General features: G+C 41.1%; 1 protein-coding gene across 1 annotated transcript; it reads left to right on the top strand.

Annotated features, from left to right (window-relative positions):
• The first annotated feature begins 295 nt into the window (after positions 1–295).
• LOC133784114 (cytochrome b561 and DOMON domain-containing protein At3g25290-like) lies at positions 296–2,946 on the top strand. Its single transcript, XM_062223613.1, has 3 exons — positions 296–1,365; positions 1,843–2,097; positions 2,306–2,946. The coding sequence occupies exons 1-3, from the start codon at positions 703–705 to the stop codon at positions 2,627–2,629; spliced, it is 1,242 nt and encodes a 413-aa protein (XP_062079597.1). The 5' UTR covers positions 296–702; the 3' UTR covers positions 2,630–2,946.
• The last annotated feature ends 12,326 nt before the right edge of the window (positions 2,947–15,272 follow it).

Genomic DNA, 15,272 nt, shown 5'->3' with positions numbered 1-15,272 from the left:
TTTCGTATTTCCTTTTCTCATTTTCTATGTTCCAAAATAGAATCTCCAACATGTATGGACCAAGAAAGCCTTGGCTTTTCGACTGATGTTAGAAAATCAGTTGCTTCCCTAGTTATATGTTGCAAGGAATCATAACAGAGTACATCAACACACAAACCAAAGGCAAAGAAAGTCAAGTGAACCAAACTTTATTAAAGAAAAAACTAATGACAAACCAACCATCGTTCTTCAAATCATCGTTGATTCACATCAATGCCCACTTGGGCCACGCCAATGAACGATTCTAATTCCGAACCAATTTTTATCAAGATCCAGCCCCAATGAACTGTTGCAGCACTGGAGAGCATTATTGAGCGAACTGTATTGTGTGTGTGGATTTTACTTCTTACTGCAAAATAGGAATTGCCCAACTGTTTATTAGACACTTTTTGAAGACGGAGGCTGAATACTGATAGGGTAATCTTGAAGTTTCAAACGTTTTTCTAAAAGCACCTGCCTTGATTTAGGCCATACAGAACAATAAAAGAGATGGAGAGTACTTAAATATGCGTATAACTTCTCCAGAACTCTTACTTTGATCAAAAGAGAATGATGCTTACTTCTAATTTTATCCAAACTTCAAGGCTTAAAACTAGTTCCTTTAATATATAAGCATAAACTCAAATCAGCCACATAGAGATCAATAGGATATAGCCGAAAAGTATGTTCGCCTCTACCAAATCAGTCTTTCTCTTACTGGCTTTTCACTCCCTTCTCTTCAAATTTGGTCAGTCCTCTTGCAGTGAGGCTTTCAATGATCTCATCAAGAAATCCAACATTACAAATTGCAGAAAACTATCCACTCTTAAAGCTGAATTGGGCTGGAACTACATCCCGAACTCCCATAACAAAACTGCCGAAGTTGAAATCATTTTCGGCATAAGCGAGTACGCGGGAGTGGAATGGATTGCGTGGGGTTTGAACCCAGGACACAGGCCAGAGATGGTTGGGACCAGGGCAATGATTGGCATTATGCAGAAAAATGGTGCACTAGAAGTCAATCTCTACAATATCACTAGCAACAACAAGCTTGGCTGTGAGCTCGCTCCTTCAAAAATTGAATTCCAAGTCCTAAACATGAAAGGTGAAGTCTCGTCCTCATCCTCATACATGACAATATCTGGGACACTTGTACTTGATACTCAGGCTTACAATGTTAAAATGCTGAACCATGTTTGGCAAGTTGGCTATGATGCTGATCGTGAAACGTTAGTGCCTAGACCACATTCTTTTTCTCTTCAGAATTTTGACAGCAGTGAGACCTTGAATTTGACTTATGGTGGGGATTCTCAAGGCGTTGGACGCCACCGGCGTTACCTTAGAACGGTAATTGGGACTCTTTTTTTTTTCTCACTTTTTAAATACATCAATAGTGTCATAATAACTTTGATTAATTAAACATGAGTATTGTAACCCGTTGTCCCATTGTCTCTTGTGGTTTCTTGAGTAAGAGTACTAGTGGTTTTGTTTGCACTTATTCAATTTCAACCTTAGATGCAATTATTGCCTTGTTATAGACTCTGGAACCTCCAAACAGCAAATTTTAGCCACTGCCCACTTTTTGTTTTGTCATGATTCTTGATGTTTTGAACTGAACCCAACCAATGGTTTCAAAATTCTTTCAAGTCAAGTGTGCCAGCTCTATACAAAGTCATGAGATAACTTCAAACCCTCTACTTAGATTTGCTAAAAGATTGAGACTAAATCATGTTCTCAGTTCCTAGTTTTATGTATGATATGTGTGAAGTCTTTTAATCCTAGAAACTCAAGTGATCTTTGTCTTGCTATGTATTACGTGATCAGGTTCATGGGATTTTGAACATTGTGGGTTGGGGAATATTGTTGCCTGTTGGGGTCATTGTGGCGAGGTACTTCAGGAAATTTCCAGTGGAATGGAGAAATTGGTTCAGTCTTCACTTAGGGTGCCAAATTGTTGGGTACATACTTGGCACAGCTGGTTGGGGCATTGGACTTTGGCTCGGACGTGCTTCAAGGCATTACTCTTTCAAAACGCATCAACTCCTTGGCATATTCATTTTCACATTCACCACTTTGCAGGTCAACCTTCTCACATACTTGCTACAAATAGCAAATATTGTTAGCTAGCTATAGAGATATATTGCATACTAGTCCTGCTCTCATTTTGTACATCGAAACTTTATCTATAATTTATTATTGGAATTGGGATTACATGTTTAGTGGTGAGCTGACATTAAGGCTGTTTTGCTTTGTTAAAGATAATATTTTTGTTGGTTTAATTTTGTAGATGTTGGCATTAAGATTAAGGCCAAAACCCCATGATGATTATAGGAAGTATTGGGACATGTACCATCATTTTCTGGGGTATGCCTTGCTGGCAGCGATCGCTGTAAACATGTTCCAAGGGATTGCCATTTTGAAGCCAGACACCACCTGGAAATGGGCTTACATTGCGGTTCTTATGGCTTTGGGTGTGGCTACTTTGACTTTGGAGATTGTAACTTGGACTAAGTTCTGTAGACAGAGGGAAATGAAGAAGAAGAAAAAAGACTCAACTCAAGAAAGCCAGCAGGGCCAGTCTGCCAGCAATAATAATGCATCTAAACCATAGGGTTATAACAACAAAATCAGCCTGGAGACTGCGTTGAACCATGAATCACATCATTCATTCCTTCACATTGTTGTGTGTAATTTTTTTCTTTTTCTTTTTGGGACTCTTTATCTTACCATTTAGGTTGTGAAATGTAATTAGAAAAATTATTATATATTAATAAGAATCATTGCTTATTTTTCCTTCAAAATTAGCTTGATTTAATACAATAAATCCAATCCAAAAAGTAAACTGCACACTACTTTGAAAACATTAACTATTTATTTACTTGTGTTGCTTCAGTTAGTTAAGTCTTTACCGAGTCTGCATGTTGTTATATTCAAATGACTTTAGTTAATTAAGTTAGTTGGCTAACTCATGTGATGTTTGCCCAGCTATATATTGCAGTCACTATAGCTTTCTATAGTTAAGTTTTACTGTCTTCGGTTTTATCAGAGAAAGAGAGAGTTCTTTTGTTTTGTATCTTTGAGTTTCCTAACTTGAAACTAAAGACTTGTAAGGAGTGAATCTCCATTGTTGTAACATTTACATTGATCTATAAAGACTGCTAGTCATTCTTGGTTGTTTCCTTGTGGAGTAGACTACAACACAAAACTCTAGATTGAACTAGGGTTGAACATTTAACCCGCAAAATCTAAAAACCCAACTGACCCGACCGACCCGAGCCTGCAAAATCCAATTTTAGCCAAAATCTGAAAATTTCAGGTGCACCCGAACTGATCCAAACACATTCGGGTTCAGGTTCGGGTTTAAAATTCTTATGGTGTGTGGGTTCGGGTTAAATCCGAAAGGGAACCCGAAATTATGCTTTGATGTTATATTTTTTTATAGATTTTTGTTTTATAATTTTTGGGTGAAATAAAGTACTTGTCAGACAGAAAACAATTCAACAATTATGTCTTTGAATGTTGAAATGTTGCTGTAAATTATTTTATTTTCGTAAAAATACATGACAAAAGTTAAAAAAAAAAAACTCAAAAAATGTTGTCAAAGCCCATTCAAGGGCCAAACCCGAACTAGAACCTGACCAAACCCGACTCGACCCGAAACTCGAAATCCAAAAATACTCCAAATCCAAAAATGTATCGGACAGGTTCGATACCATTTTCGTGCACCCGAACCCGACAACCCTAAAACCCGTTGATGTGCAACCCTAGATTAAACCACATAAGTTCTGTAGGAAATTCATATTGCAGGAACTTTATTTATTTTCATGCAATTAACATATTATCAAAAAAAACCTGCAAATTTCTAGAGCATGCTCCTATGAAATTGATACTAATACAAAGTAAAGTAAAAACTTACATTACACAGCAGTACTGGAACAACTCCTTCCTTCAATCTCTCTAACCCCTGATTAATTTCTCTAGCAGAGTATTATCAAGATATTGAATTAGATCAGCAACACAGTCTTCCTCACCAAGCCTTTGATCAACCTAGAACTAGTGTGGGCTAGTTCTCAACACTTGAGATAGAGATCTAGAAGAGAAGAAGAATGAGTGGCCAAGAAAGGATTAGATTGTCTAGGTTTTCACTTACACAATGAATCAATTGAGACTGACTTATATTATTTATACAAGCAACTTAATGGGTTTTATTTAAAATTAAATTTAAATTAATTAAAATAATAAACAAAAAATAAAATCCTTAGGCCCCCACAAATGGACTTAGGCCCAATCTTTTTGTTTTGAATTTAAATATCAATTGGGCCTTAATTCAAAACCTTTTATTTTTTTTAATTAATTAGTTAAATCCTTATTCAAATTAACTAATTGTAATTTGAAACTTGATTTAATATTATTTATTTATATTGACAACAATTTATCAATATTAATAAATTTACCCAAAGATTCTCTTTTATTCTCTAAATCTCATATGTGTAAATTTTCCAAAATTGACTTAGTCAACTTTAAAAATCCTAATTGATAATTAAATCAACTAATTGAGACATTCTAGATGATTTACTCAAAGGTGATGCGGGGGCCATAGATCCATGAAATCAAGCTCTAATAAGTTACCGTGAATTTATTTACGAATAATTTCACTACATTACTAATTCCTCATGACTCCACTATAGATTCGCAATTGAACTCTTGAATTCATAGAAAGTATTTTTCAAACCATAAATACGTTATCCATTGTCATAACCATTACAGTCAGTCAATCTTCTATTGAAGACTGACTAATGAGATGGGTGCAAATTAGTGGTTTACCTCTCATCAATATTTTATCCGTAACTCTCACTAAGTTCCTTATAAATGATATTTTCATGAACTTAATCACATAAATGAAATCTCAATCATTTAACCTTTTGAACAAAGAAATTAAGGAAATCATCTTTTTACTTCTCATACAGAAGTTATAGATTTCATATCTATGAATAATACTCCCACTCAATTACACTACTAAATCTCCAAAATGTAAGTATGGGCTAGACCATAGGGTAAGTTGGTAACGAACAAGTCAAAAGATTTAAATAATATAATTAGCAAAATATATTATCACTCAGAATTAAGATCGACTTAACATGTGGTCAACATTGTGACATTGATTAGATTCGATAACAACGATACTTATTTATCAACAATAATCAATATCGGTTCTAGTCCGACGTAACCAAATACATCTGATCTTATCTACTTGGTCAATGCCTTTGACAAGACATCACAACCTGAATGAGTAAGTAGATCATATTGTAGATTGTCTAATTAGTGAAAATCCAATGCACTGATCTAATCTTAGGACTCGTTCTTTTGAACATAATAATTACAACTATAATCCACTGTGACATAGTTACTATAATTGTAACTATCCATATGTTTCGAGATTTTTATAAATGTTTGTATTATTTCAATATTCATGTAATAAACACAAGCAAGCAACATGTTTGTCAAACTAAATGACTTCTACTACTTTTATCGACAATATAAAATTGTGTTACATGTCCGATATGGTTTTATAAAGGCATAAAACCCAACAAACTCCCACTTTCCCTTTTAAAACAAATGGGATATGTTTCTAAAAAACATTCATTCTACATGCTTCACAATTATGCTCTCGGCTTATATCTTTGTAAAGGGATATGACAGACTCTCTTCCAATGCTATCTTTGTCACCTTCACATCACGCTTTCGCCACACATCCTTGATAATGTGGTGCTTTCTCTCTATATGCTTTGCTCTTTTGTAGCTTTGAGGTTCTTTCAAATTTGTTATTGCCTCATTACTGTCACTAGACAAAATGAGTGGTGTATCCATTTATGGAATAATACCGAGATCCATATAGAACTTCCTTAGCCAGACTATTTCCTTAGTCGCCATAGACGCAACTATGTACTTAACCTCCAAGGTGGATTCTGAAATTGTAGATAGCCTAACGCTTCTCCAAATCACAACTACTAAGATGGCAGACAACTTATCACTTCTCCAAATCATAGCTCCACCCCCAAGAGTAAACACGTTTTTTCAGAAGTAGACTTCTTGTCATCAACATCAATTTAAAATCTGAATTTGTGTAGCCTAACAGGTTAAAAGTTCCACATGAAAAGACTAACATATAGTCTCTAGTCCATCAAAGATACTGACCCCCATCTATTGCTCATTTCCAAAGTTTTACTAACACTTGCTTACCACTCCCACTACATAGTAGATCTTGGGTCACAGCATACAACATAGCATGCATATTAGATTTCTAATTACAAATGCATAAGTAATTCGTTACACATTTTCTTTAACTTGAGGAGTCTGTGGAGACTGCTGCTTAGAATAATAAATTCCATGTCAAGAAGCTAAACATCCTTTCTTAGAATTTGTTATAGAGTAACGACCAAGCACCTCACCAAAATACTTGAGTTAGAGCCAAAATTCAGTTATTTCTATCCCTCATGTTCTGGATACAAAGAACATGACTTGCTTACAATGAAATTTGGAATTTCGTTTCCTGCTAGTTCTTTATGTCTAATAATTTCTTGACACTGTTTCCAATGAGTAAGATATCATCTACATAAAGGATTAAGAACACCACAATGTATTTTTCCCTAAGTTTTTAAACACAACGATCAACTATATTTTGTTCAAAATCATAGGTCTTAGTGTTTCTATTTAACCTTAAGTTTCAGGGGTGCGAAGCTTGTGTAAGTCCATAGATTGACCTACTCAGCTTGCCAACTTTCTTGTTCAACTACCTTAAATCCTTCTAACTGATCCATGTAAATGATCTCATCAAGATAGCCATTAAAAATGCTTCTTTGATGTCCATTTGCCTTATCTCTTAATCAAGAGTTGTGGCTATGGATAAGAGTATACTAAATGAATTTTAACATGGCTACCGGAGAAAAAGTTTTCTCTAAGTAAACTTTCTCTCTATGCCACGAGTCAAGCCTTATATGTCTCGACCTTTTCATCAGCTCATCTCTTCTTCTTATAGATCCACTTGCACCACATGGGCCTAAAGTCCAATGGCACATCTACAAGATCTTAGACAAATTTAAAGTACTTAGACTCTATTTCCTGGTACTTGGCTTCGAGTCAAAGATCCATTTCAAACTTACCCATTGCATGTTTAAAGGCCAACAGATCATTGTTACTTGTGTCCCCAACCAGCTTGTGGTTTTCACTATCCATTTCATAGGTACCGGGTTCCGAGAAACCCTCCAACTATGACAGGGCACCGTAACTTTTTGACTTGGATTAGTGGTTTCTAAATCTACCTTGTTTTCATTGACATGAGTCAATGAGGATGGATTAATAGTTTATCGTTTTCCATCTAATACTATTTTGCTATGAGACATGAAATTCATTATGTAGTCATTATCCAGAAAAGTAACATTTGTAGAGGCAAACACTTTCTCGTCTCCTGATTTATAAAATAGACCACCCTGAGTACCTATAGAATAGCCAACAAACAAGCGAACCTCAGTTCGTTGTTCTAGCATTCCTACCTTTTTCCTCAGGACATAAACAGGACACCCCCAAATTCCCTAATGACGTAAACCAGTTTCACGACCATTTCATAATTCTAGTGGTGTCTTGGAGACAACTTTTAAGAGGCAAAACTGTTTATCCAAAAAACAGCTGTGGATGACGTGGCAAGAATTTTCAACACGTGGCAGAGATGTTGCTCGCCTATCGACCAAAGATACTTCTGTATGCGGGGTTCAAGTTTTATATACGACCAACATGGTCGTATACTCCGTTTATTTATGTATAAATTTGTATAGTTGTAATGATAGCCAAGAATGTCTCTTCATTATAACCTGAATATCCGTTTATTAAGGAAAGATATGATTAATTGACTCATGTAACCCTCCTTGAGCCTATAAATATACAAGAAATAGCTTAAGGGGGGATCTTTTTTCGAATCCTCTTTTCTGATCTGAGAAAAAGAGAATTGTATTACTATTATCCATCGTCTGTATTGTTTTCTCCTTCTAAGGTTTGTGAAAATCAAGAACCCTAGTTCTTTGATCACACCTTTGAAGCTCAACATTAATAATAGTATCAAGTGGACGTAGGTCATTACCAATCTTTGGGGGCCGAACCACTATTTTCAAGCATCGTGCTATTTTCCTGTCGTATATTTGACTCCGTGTCAGTTGGCCAAAACAAGGGTCAACATTCGGGTGCGTTCATTGAGAGCTTGTGAAAGAATCTAATGGCAAAAACATCCAAGAAGACCGGACAGGCCACTGGCGCTGCATCATCCCAGCCTCCTCCCCCAAATGTGGCTGAGGATGAACTGCATTTGGAGTTTGATGAGGAGGAGTTAGATTCTGAGACCCTGAAGGCAACTCTGGGGGTGTTGCAGGATGAGTTAGCCAATCTGAGGGCCAATCAAGAGAATGATGCAGAGATAGACCGTCGACAGAGGAATGCCATGGCTGCCCTTGAAGCATCCATCCAGTTGGCTAGGAATCAGGCTGTGCCAGCCTCCCAGCCGGATCAGCCACCAAACGGGCCACCTTAAAGGGGTCCCAATCCTAGTCCTCCACTCCAACCAGTAAGGTCTTAAAGGCCGGAGCAGCCACCTGGGGCTAAGGATGATGTCCCACCTAGGGATCCTGAGTAGCAGCCTCCATCTCAGGCTGGTCAAGGCAATCCCTCATGCTCGAGGCAGAATAGGGTCGGGCAACTGCCCCGTAGCCCTAGACGCCCAAGGGATGAAGAGTCGCATCCACCAAGTAGGGGGCAACGTCCTTCTGCCAACAAGAGGAACTCAGAGACAGACTCTGTGGTAAGGGGACACCCACGGCATAACAATTCACGGGGACCCACTGACCAGCGCAGGCCTCCCCCTAACGCTCGGGAAATCCCAGCCCAAGGAGGCAACAAACTGAATAGCCGGTCACACCATAGTCAGCCATGATTCAGAGATGGTCACAGCTACAATGAAGCCGACTCTGGCAGAGGAAATGTTGGTCGGAGGGATGAAGAAAGAGGTGGAGGCAGGAGCCCCCCACCTAGAGAAGACTAACCAGCAGGTCATAACGCTGGGGGGCAGCCCAAGCAGAATAACGTCTTTAGTCGGCTCGGAGCCAGCGAGCAGCGGCGAAGAGATGATGATTTGAGGGACGTACTGAACGACCACTGAGAAAGGCACGGTGAGTACATTCCCCCGGCACCAGAGGCCCCAACAATCCCAGAAGCTGTTCAGGCTAAGATTGATTCCTTGAACCAGGCAGTGCAGCAGCTAGTTGGGGGGCGAACATCCCACATTGAGTACGATCGGAGGAGAGGCAACCCCTTCGTACAGAGGATTGTTGTGGCTGAAACCCCCATTAAGTTCAAGATGCCAACACTGCCAAATTTCGATGGGTATGGAGATCCGATATCTCACGTTAATAATTTTGAGATACAAATGGATATACAAAAGGTGTCAGAAGATGCCCGCTGTGGCATCTTCCCGGCAACACTGTCTGACACTGCCTAGGAGTGGTTCTTTAAGTTCCCTCGTGCCAGTATAGTATCATGGGAAATGTTCGTAAAGGAGTTTTACAGATAGTTCTATGCGGGTCGTGTGCACCCCACTGAGGTGAACCAACTGGTCGAGATACACCAGAAAGAAGGGGAGTCCTTGAAGGATTATGTTCAATGCTTCATGCGAGCTACAGCTGGAGCCAAAACTGTGGGTGATGAAGGTAAGATGATGGCCCTAACTGCTGGGGTTAGACGCCATTCACCCCTCTGGAGCAGCCTCAGAAAGAATGGGGTAAGAAGCACCCAGGAATTCTTAGATTGAGTTGATCCGTACATCAAGCTCGAGGATGCGATTGCCAACAAAGGGAAATCGCCAACAAAAGACAAGGGGCCCAAGGAAGAACCCGCCAAAGCCGCCAATGGGTCTGAAAAATCCAATGGCAACGGGAATGGAAATGGTAGAAATGGTGGGAAGCGGGCAAACAATGAACCCTCGACCTTCGAGAGTGAACGCCCCAAAGGTAGTCAATATGAACTAAGATTCACCAACTACACTGCTCTTGTTGAAAGTCGAGCTGAGGTCTACCAGGCGACCAGCTCAAGCGTGCCCTACAAACGACCCGCACCTATAAGGAAAGATATCTCCAAACGAGATACCACAAAGTTCTGTCATTTTCACAATGATTACGGGCACGACACTAATGAATGTAACCAGCTGAAGGACGAAATTGAGTTCTTGACAATGCAGGGGCATGTAAGAAGATTTGTACGAGACGCGGGAGGTTCTCAGAGAGAAGCTCAAGGTGGCAACGAGTCGGCGCCTGCACGCCAATGCTCGCCACCTTTACAACCAGCTCCTGTGGCAGGTACCCTACTCACCATCTGCGGAGGCCCACATCTTGCAGGAGATAGTGGGAAAGCGAGGGAACAATATGCTCGAACCCTGCACCACGACCAGGACATCGAGATGATGAGTGTTGAGGATCGAGCACCAAAAAAGGCTCGAACAGAGGAGAAGCTGATCACCTTCTCTGACGAAGATGCCCAGCGCGTGCAATTCCCACACTCCGATCCGCTGGTCGTGGACGTACAGATTGCAAACATGATGGTGAAAAGGATGTTGGTCGATACAGGAAGTTCGGTCAACATCCTATACAAGTCTTCGCTAGAAAGGATGAAGTTGTCCGTGAAAGACCTGGAGCCATGCAACCAAACCATTTATGGTTTTTCCAGAGAAGGGCTCACCCCAACAGGGTCGATTAGACTCCCAGTCACAGCAGGAAGTGCACCTGCTAACAAGACATTATCACTACTTTTATAGTAGTTGATTGTCCTTCGGATACAATGATGTGATAGGGAGGCCAATTTTGGTCGACCTATGAGCCGTCACCTCCATATGGCACCTCGCTATGAAATTCCCAACAGACGCATGGATAGAATGAGTGTTGGGAAACCAGAGGGAAGCGAGGGAGTGCTACAACGCCTCGATCACCGAGGCAAAGAAAGGCGTATCGAGAGATGCCACCGGAAAGAAGTTGCAAATGGCGACTGATGTTCAGGGCCACTCGGGTGATAATCTCACCAAATAGGGCGTTGCCCAAAGTGAGGATAGGGACTTAGATCCTAGCTTTGGGGATTTTGAAGAAGAAGTGGGGCCCATCGAGGACCTTGAAGAGGTCCAACTCGATGAGGAAAAACCGACCAGAGTTGTGAAAGTCGGTACAAACTTAGAGACAACAACAAAACAAGCACTGGTGGAGTTCTTAAGGAAGAACCAGGAGGTCTTTGCCTGGTCACACAAAGACATGGTCGGGATAGATCCTGCAGTCATCAGCCATGTCCTGAACATCGAAAAAAGCTTTCCACCAGTGCAACAAAAAAGAAGGCTACTCGACAAAGATAGATCAAAGGCCTTGAAAGAGGAAGTCGAGAAGCTGAAGGAGAATGGGTTCATCAGGGTGGAATTTTATCCATCGTTGGTCTCTAATCCCGTACTAGTGCCCAAGCCGAATGGAAAGTGGCGTACGTGCGTGGATTTTACAGACCTAAATAAACCCTACCCCAAAGATTGTTTCCCACTCCCAAGGATCGACCAGCTGGTCGATGCTACTGCAGGGCATGAGATCCTCTCATTAATGGATGCATACTCCGGGTATAATCAAATCAGTATGCATCCCCCTGATGAGGATCATACTAGCTTTTGGACTGATACATGGCTCTACTATTACAAGGTGATGCCCTTCGGCTTGAAAAATGCTGGTGCGGCTTACCAGAGGTTCGTCAACCACATGTTCAAGGAGCTGATCGGCACGAACATGGAGGTCTACATCGACGACATGCTGGTTAAGTCAAAGAAAGAAGAAGGGCATGTAAGGGATTTGCAGGAATGCTTAAACATCTTAAATAAATATCGAATGAAGTTAAATCCCCTTTAATGCTCCTTCGGAGTACGATCAGGGAAGTTCTTGGGATTTATAGTTAACTCAAGAGGAATTGAAGCCAATCCCAAGAAAATAAAAGCCCTGATCGAGATGAAATCGCCAGTAAAGATTAAAGATGTTCAAAGCCTAATCGGGAGGATTGCTGCTCTCAGTAGATTCATTTTGAAATCAACAGACAAGTGTGTTCCGTTTTTCAATCTACTAAGAAGCAATAAGAAATTTGAATGGACAGATGAGTGCGAACAGCCCTTCCAAGCACTAAAAACACATATGGCGCAACCACCCATCGTGTCAAAGCCGGTCGATAAAGAAACTTTGTTCATCTACCTGGCAATCACGGAATACGCTGCTAGTGTTGTTTTAGTAGGAGAAGAAGAAGGTGTGCAAAAGGCTGTCTACTACATAAGCAAAAGGCTGATTAGAGCAGAGCAGCTGTACCCATCCATCGAGAAGCTAGCCTATTGCCTAGTTTTGGCCTGTAGGAAGCTGCGGCCTTACTTCCAAGCTCATCCAATTACGGTCTTGACCGACCAGCCTCTTCGACAAGTCCTCGCCTGGTCTCACAAGGATATGGTGGGTATCTCACCAACTGTGATCGGCCACGTGCTCAACGTGGATGAAATCTATCTAGCAGTGCAGCAGAAGAGAAGGTTGCTTGACAAGGATCGAGCAAAGGCTCTCAAGGAGGAGGTGGAGCGGCTAAAGGAAAGCGGGTTTATAAGGGAGGCATATTAGCTCGCCTGGGTTTCAAACCCAGTAATAGTGCCCAAGTCCAATGGAAAGTGGAGGACTTGTGTGGACTTTACCGACTTGAACAAAGCATGTCCAAAGGACTGCTTTCCTTTGCCTATAATAGATCAGTTGGTTGACGCGACCTCTGATCATGAAAGTTTGTCCTTTATGGATGCTTACTCAGGGTATAACCAGATTAGTATGCATCCTCCCGATGAGGAGCATACCAGTTTCTGAACAGACATAGGGTTGTACTGTTATAAGGTCATGCCATTCGGCTTGAAGAACGCGGGAGCCACTTACCAGCGTTTAGTGAATGGCATGTTCTGTGACTTAATCGGCAAGAACATGGAGGTGTACATAGACAACATGCTGGTGAAGTCAAAGGAAGCTGAAGGACATGTACGAGATTTGGAGGAATGCTTTGCAGTACTGAGAAAGTACAACATGAAGTTGAATCCCCTCAAATGCTCGTTTAGAGTAAGTTTGGAAAATTTCTTGAGTTTATTGTTAACTCGCGAGGAATAGAAGCAAATCCAAAGAAAATAAAGGCACTCGCAGAAATGAAGTCTCCAGCCAGAATTAAGGATGTGCAAAGCTTGACTGGGTGGATCGCTACTCTAAGCAGGTTCATCTCTAAATCAACGGACAAATGTGTCCCATTTTTTAACTTGCTTAGAGGAAGAAAGAAGTTTGAATGGACGGAAGAATGTGATCAAGCTTTTCAAGCCATAAAGGAACACTTGGCTCAACCTCCTGTTCTTTCGAAGCCAGTTGATGGGGAAGACCTCTTTGTTTACTTAGCAGTCACAGAGCATGCTGTCAGTGCTGCTCTAGTGCGAGAGGAAGATAAAGTGCAGCGTCTGGTGTACTACGTTAGCAAGCAACTGATAGGAGCAGAGTCCAGGTATCCCGTGATCGAAAAGTTGGCCTATTGCTTGGTACTTTCATCTCGCAAATTGCGACCGTACTTCCAGGCACATCCCATTAAAGTCCTTACCGACTAGCCCCTACGTCAAGTCTTGCAAAAGCCAGAGTCATCTGGTCATCTGCTTAAATGGGCAGTTGAATTGGGCCAATTCAAAATCAAATACCAACCGAGGTCTGCTGTTAAGGGGCAGGCTTTGGCGGATTTTATTGCTGAATGTACTAGGAAGGCTGACATTCCCGACCGGCAAGAGCATGTGACTGGGCAGAGAGAGGATCTTCCTACTTGGAAACTTTTTGTTGATGAGTCGTCAAACGAACATCATTCGGGAGCAGGAATTATATTAGTCACGCCGGAGATGCACCGAATTCATTACGCATTAAGGTTCGGATTTAACGCTTCTAATAATGAGGCAGAGTATGAAGCCCTCCTAGCAGGCTTGCGCTTGGCTAGAGATGTTCGTGCCCGGTCGGTTAAAGTAAACAGTGATTCCCAATTGGTGGTCTACCAAGTCTTAGGAGAATATCAAGCAAGTGGCCTACGCATGATGGCATACTTGAATAAGACCAAGGATCTGCTAGCACAATTTGAAGAGTATACTATTAAGCTGGTACCACGAGAGCAGAACTCTAACGCAGACGCTCTAGCAAAATTAGCTAGTGAAAAAGATGCTGAAACTTTGAATATAGTACCAGTGGAATACTTGGCAGAGCCGAGCATTAATGAACAAGAAGCCATGCCCATCACAATAGTTGACACTTGGATGACACCCATCATTACTTACCTTGAGCAAGGAATCCTTCCAGATAATCGTAATGAAGCCAAGAAGATTATGAGGCAAGCTGTTAGGTATATTATGATGGATGGAGTGTTGTATAGAAGAGGGTACTCTTTGCCACTGCTAAGATGCGTAGCACTTGACCAGTCAAAAAACTTATTGACCGAAGTGCACGAGGGGTTCTGCGGAGATCATGCTGGGGGGCAGAGTCTATCTAAAAAGATTTTGCGGCAAGGATTTTTCTGGCTAACGATGAATGAAGATTCCATGGAGTATGTGAAGAAGTGTGATAAATGCTAGAGATTCTCTAAAGTACCCAGGGCACCTCCGAACGTCTTAAAGCACATGCAGAGTCCATGGCCTTTTGCGGTATGGGGCATTGATCTGATCGGGAAACTACCCAAAGGGAAAAGGAGGAGTACAGTTTGCAGTAATTGCTGTGGATTATTTCACCAAGTGGACCGAAGCCGAACCACTAGCAACGATCACCTCGAAGAAAGTGTTAGATTTTGTGGTTAAGAATATAATATGTCACTATGGTGTGCCCAAGAAGATAGTCTCTGACAATGGCACTCAATTCGATAGTGACTTATTTGCCGATTTCTGCACTAGGCATGGCATTACAAAAAGTTTCTCCTCGGTAGCTCATCCACAAGCCAATGGGCAAGTTGAAGCCGTAAATAAGACTTTGAAGGATACTCTAAAAAAGCGTCTAGAGCGAGCTAAGGGTGCTTGGGCGGAAGAATTACCAGAAGTCCTTTGGTCGTACAGGACTACTGCCTAGACAGCAACTAGTCATACCCCTTTTTCCTTGGCATATGGATATGAAGCCATGTTTCCTGTTGAAGTA

Source organism: Humulus lupulus, chromosome 6, assembly GCF_963169125.1.
Source record: "Humulus lupulus chromosome 6, drHumLupu1.1, whole genome shotgun sequence".
Classification (NCBI taxonomy): domain Eukaryota; kingdom Viridiplantae; phylum Streptophyta; class Magnoliopsida; order Rosales; family Cannabaceae; genus Humulus; species Humulus lupulus.
Note: the sequence above shows the minus strand (reverse complement) of the source record. Positions and strands in the feature narration are given on the sequence as shown.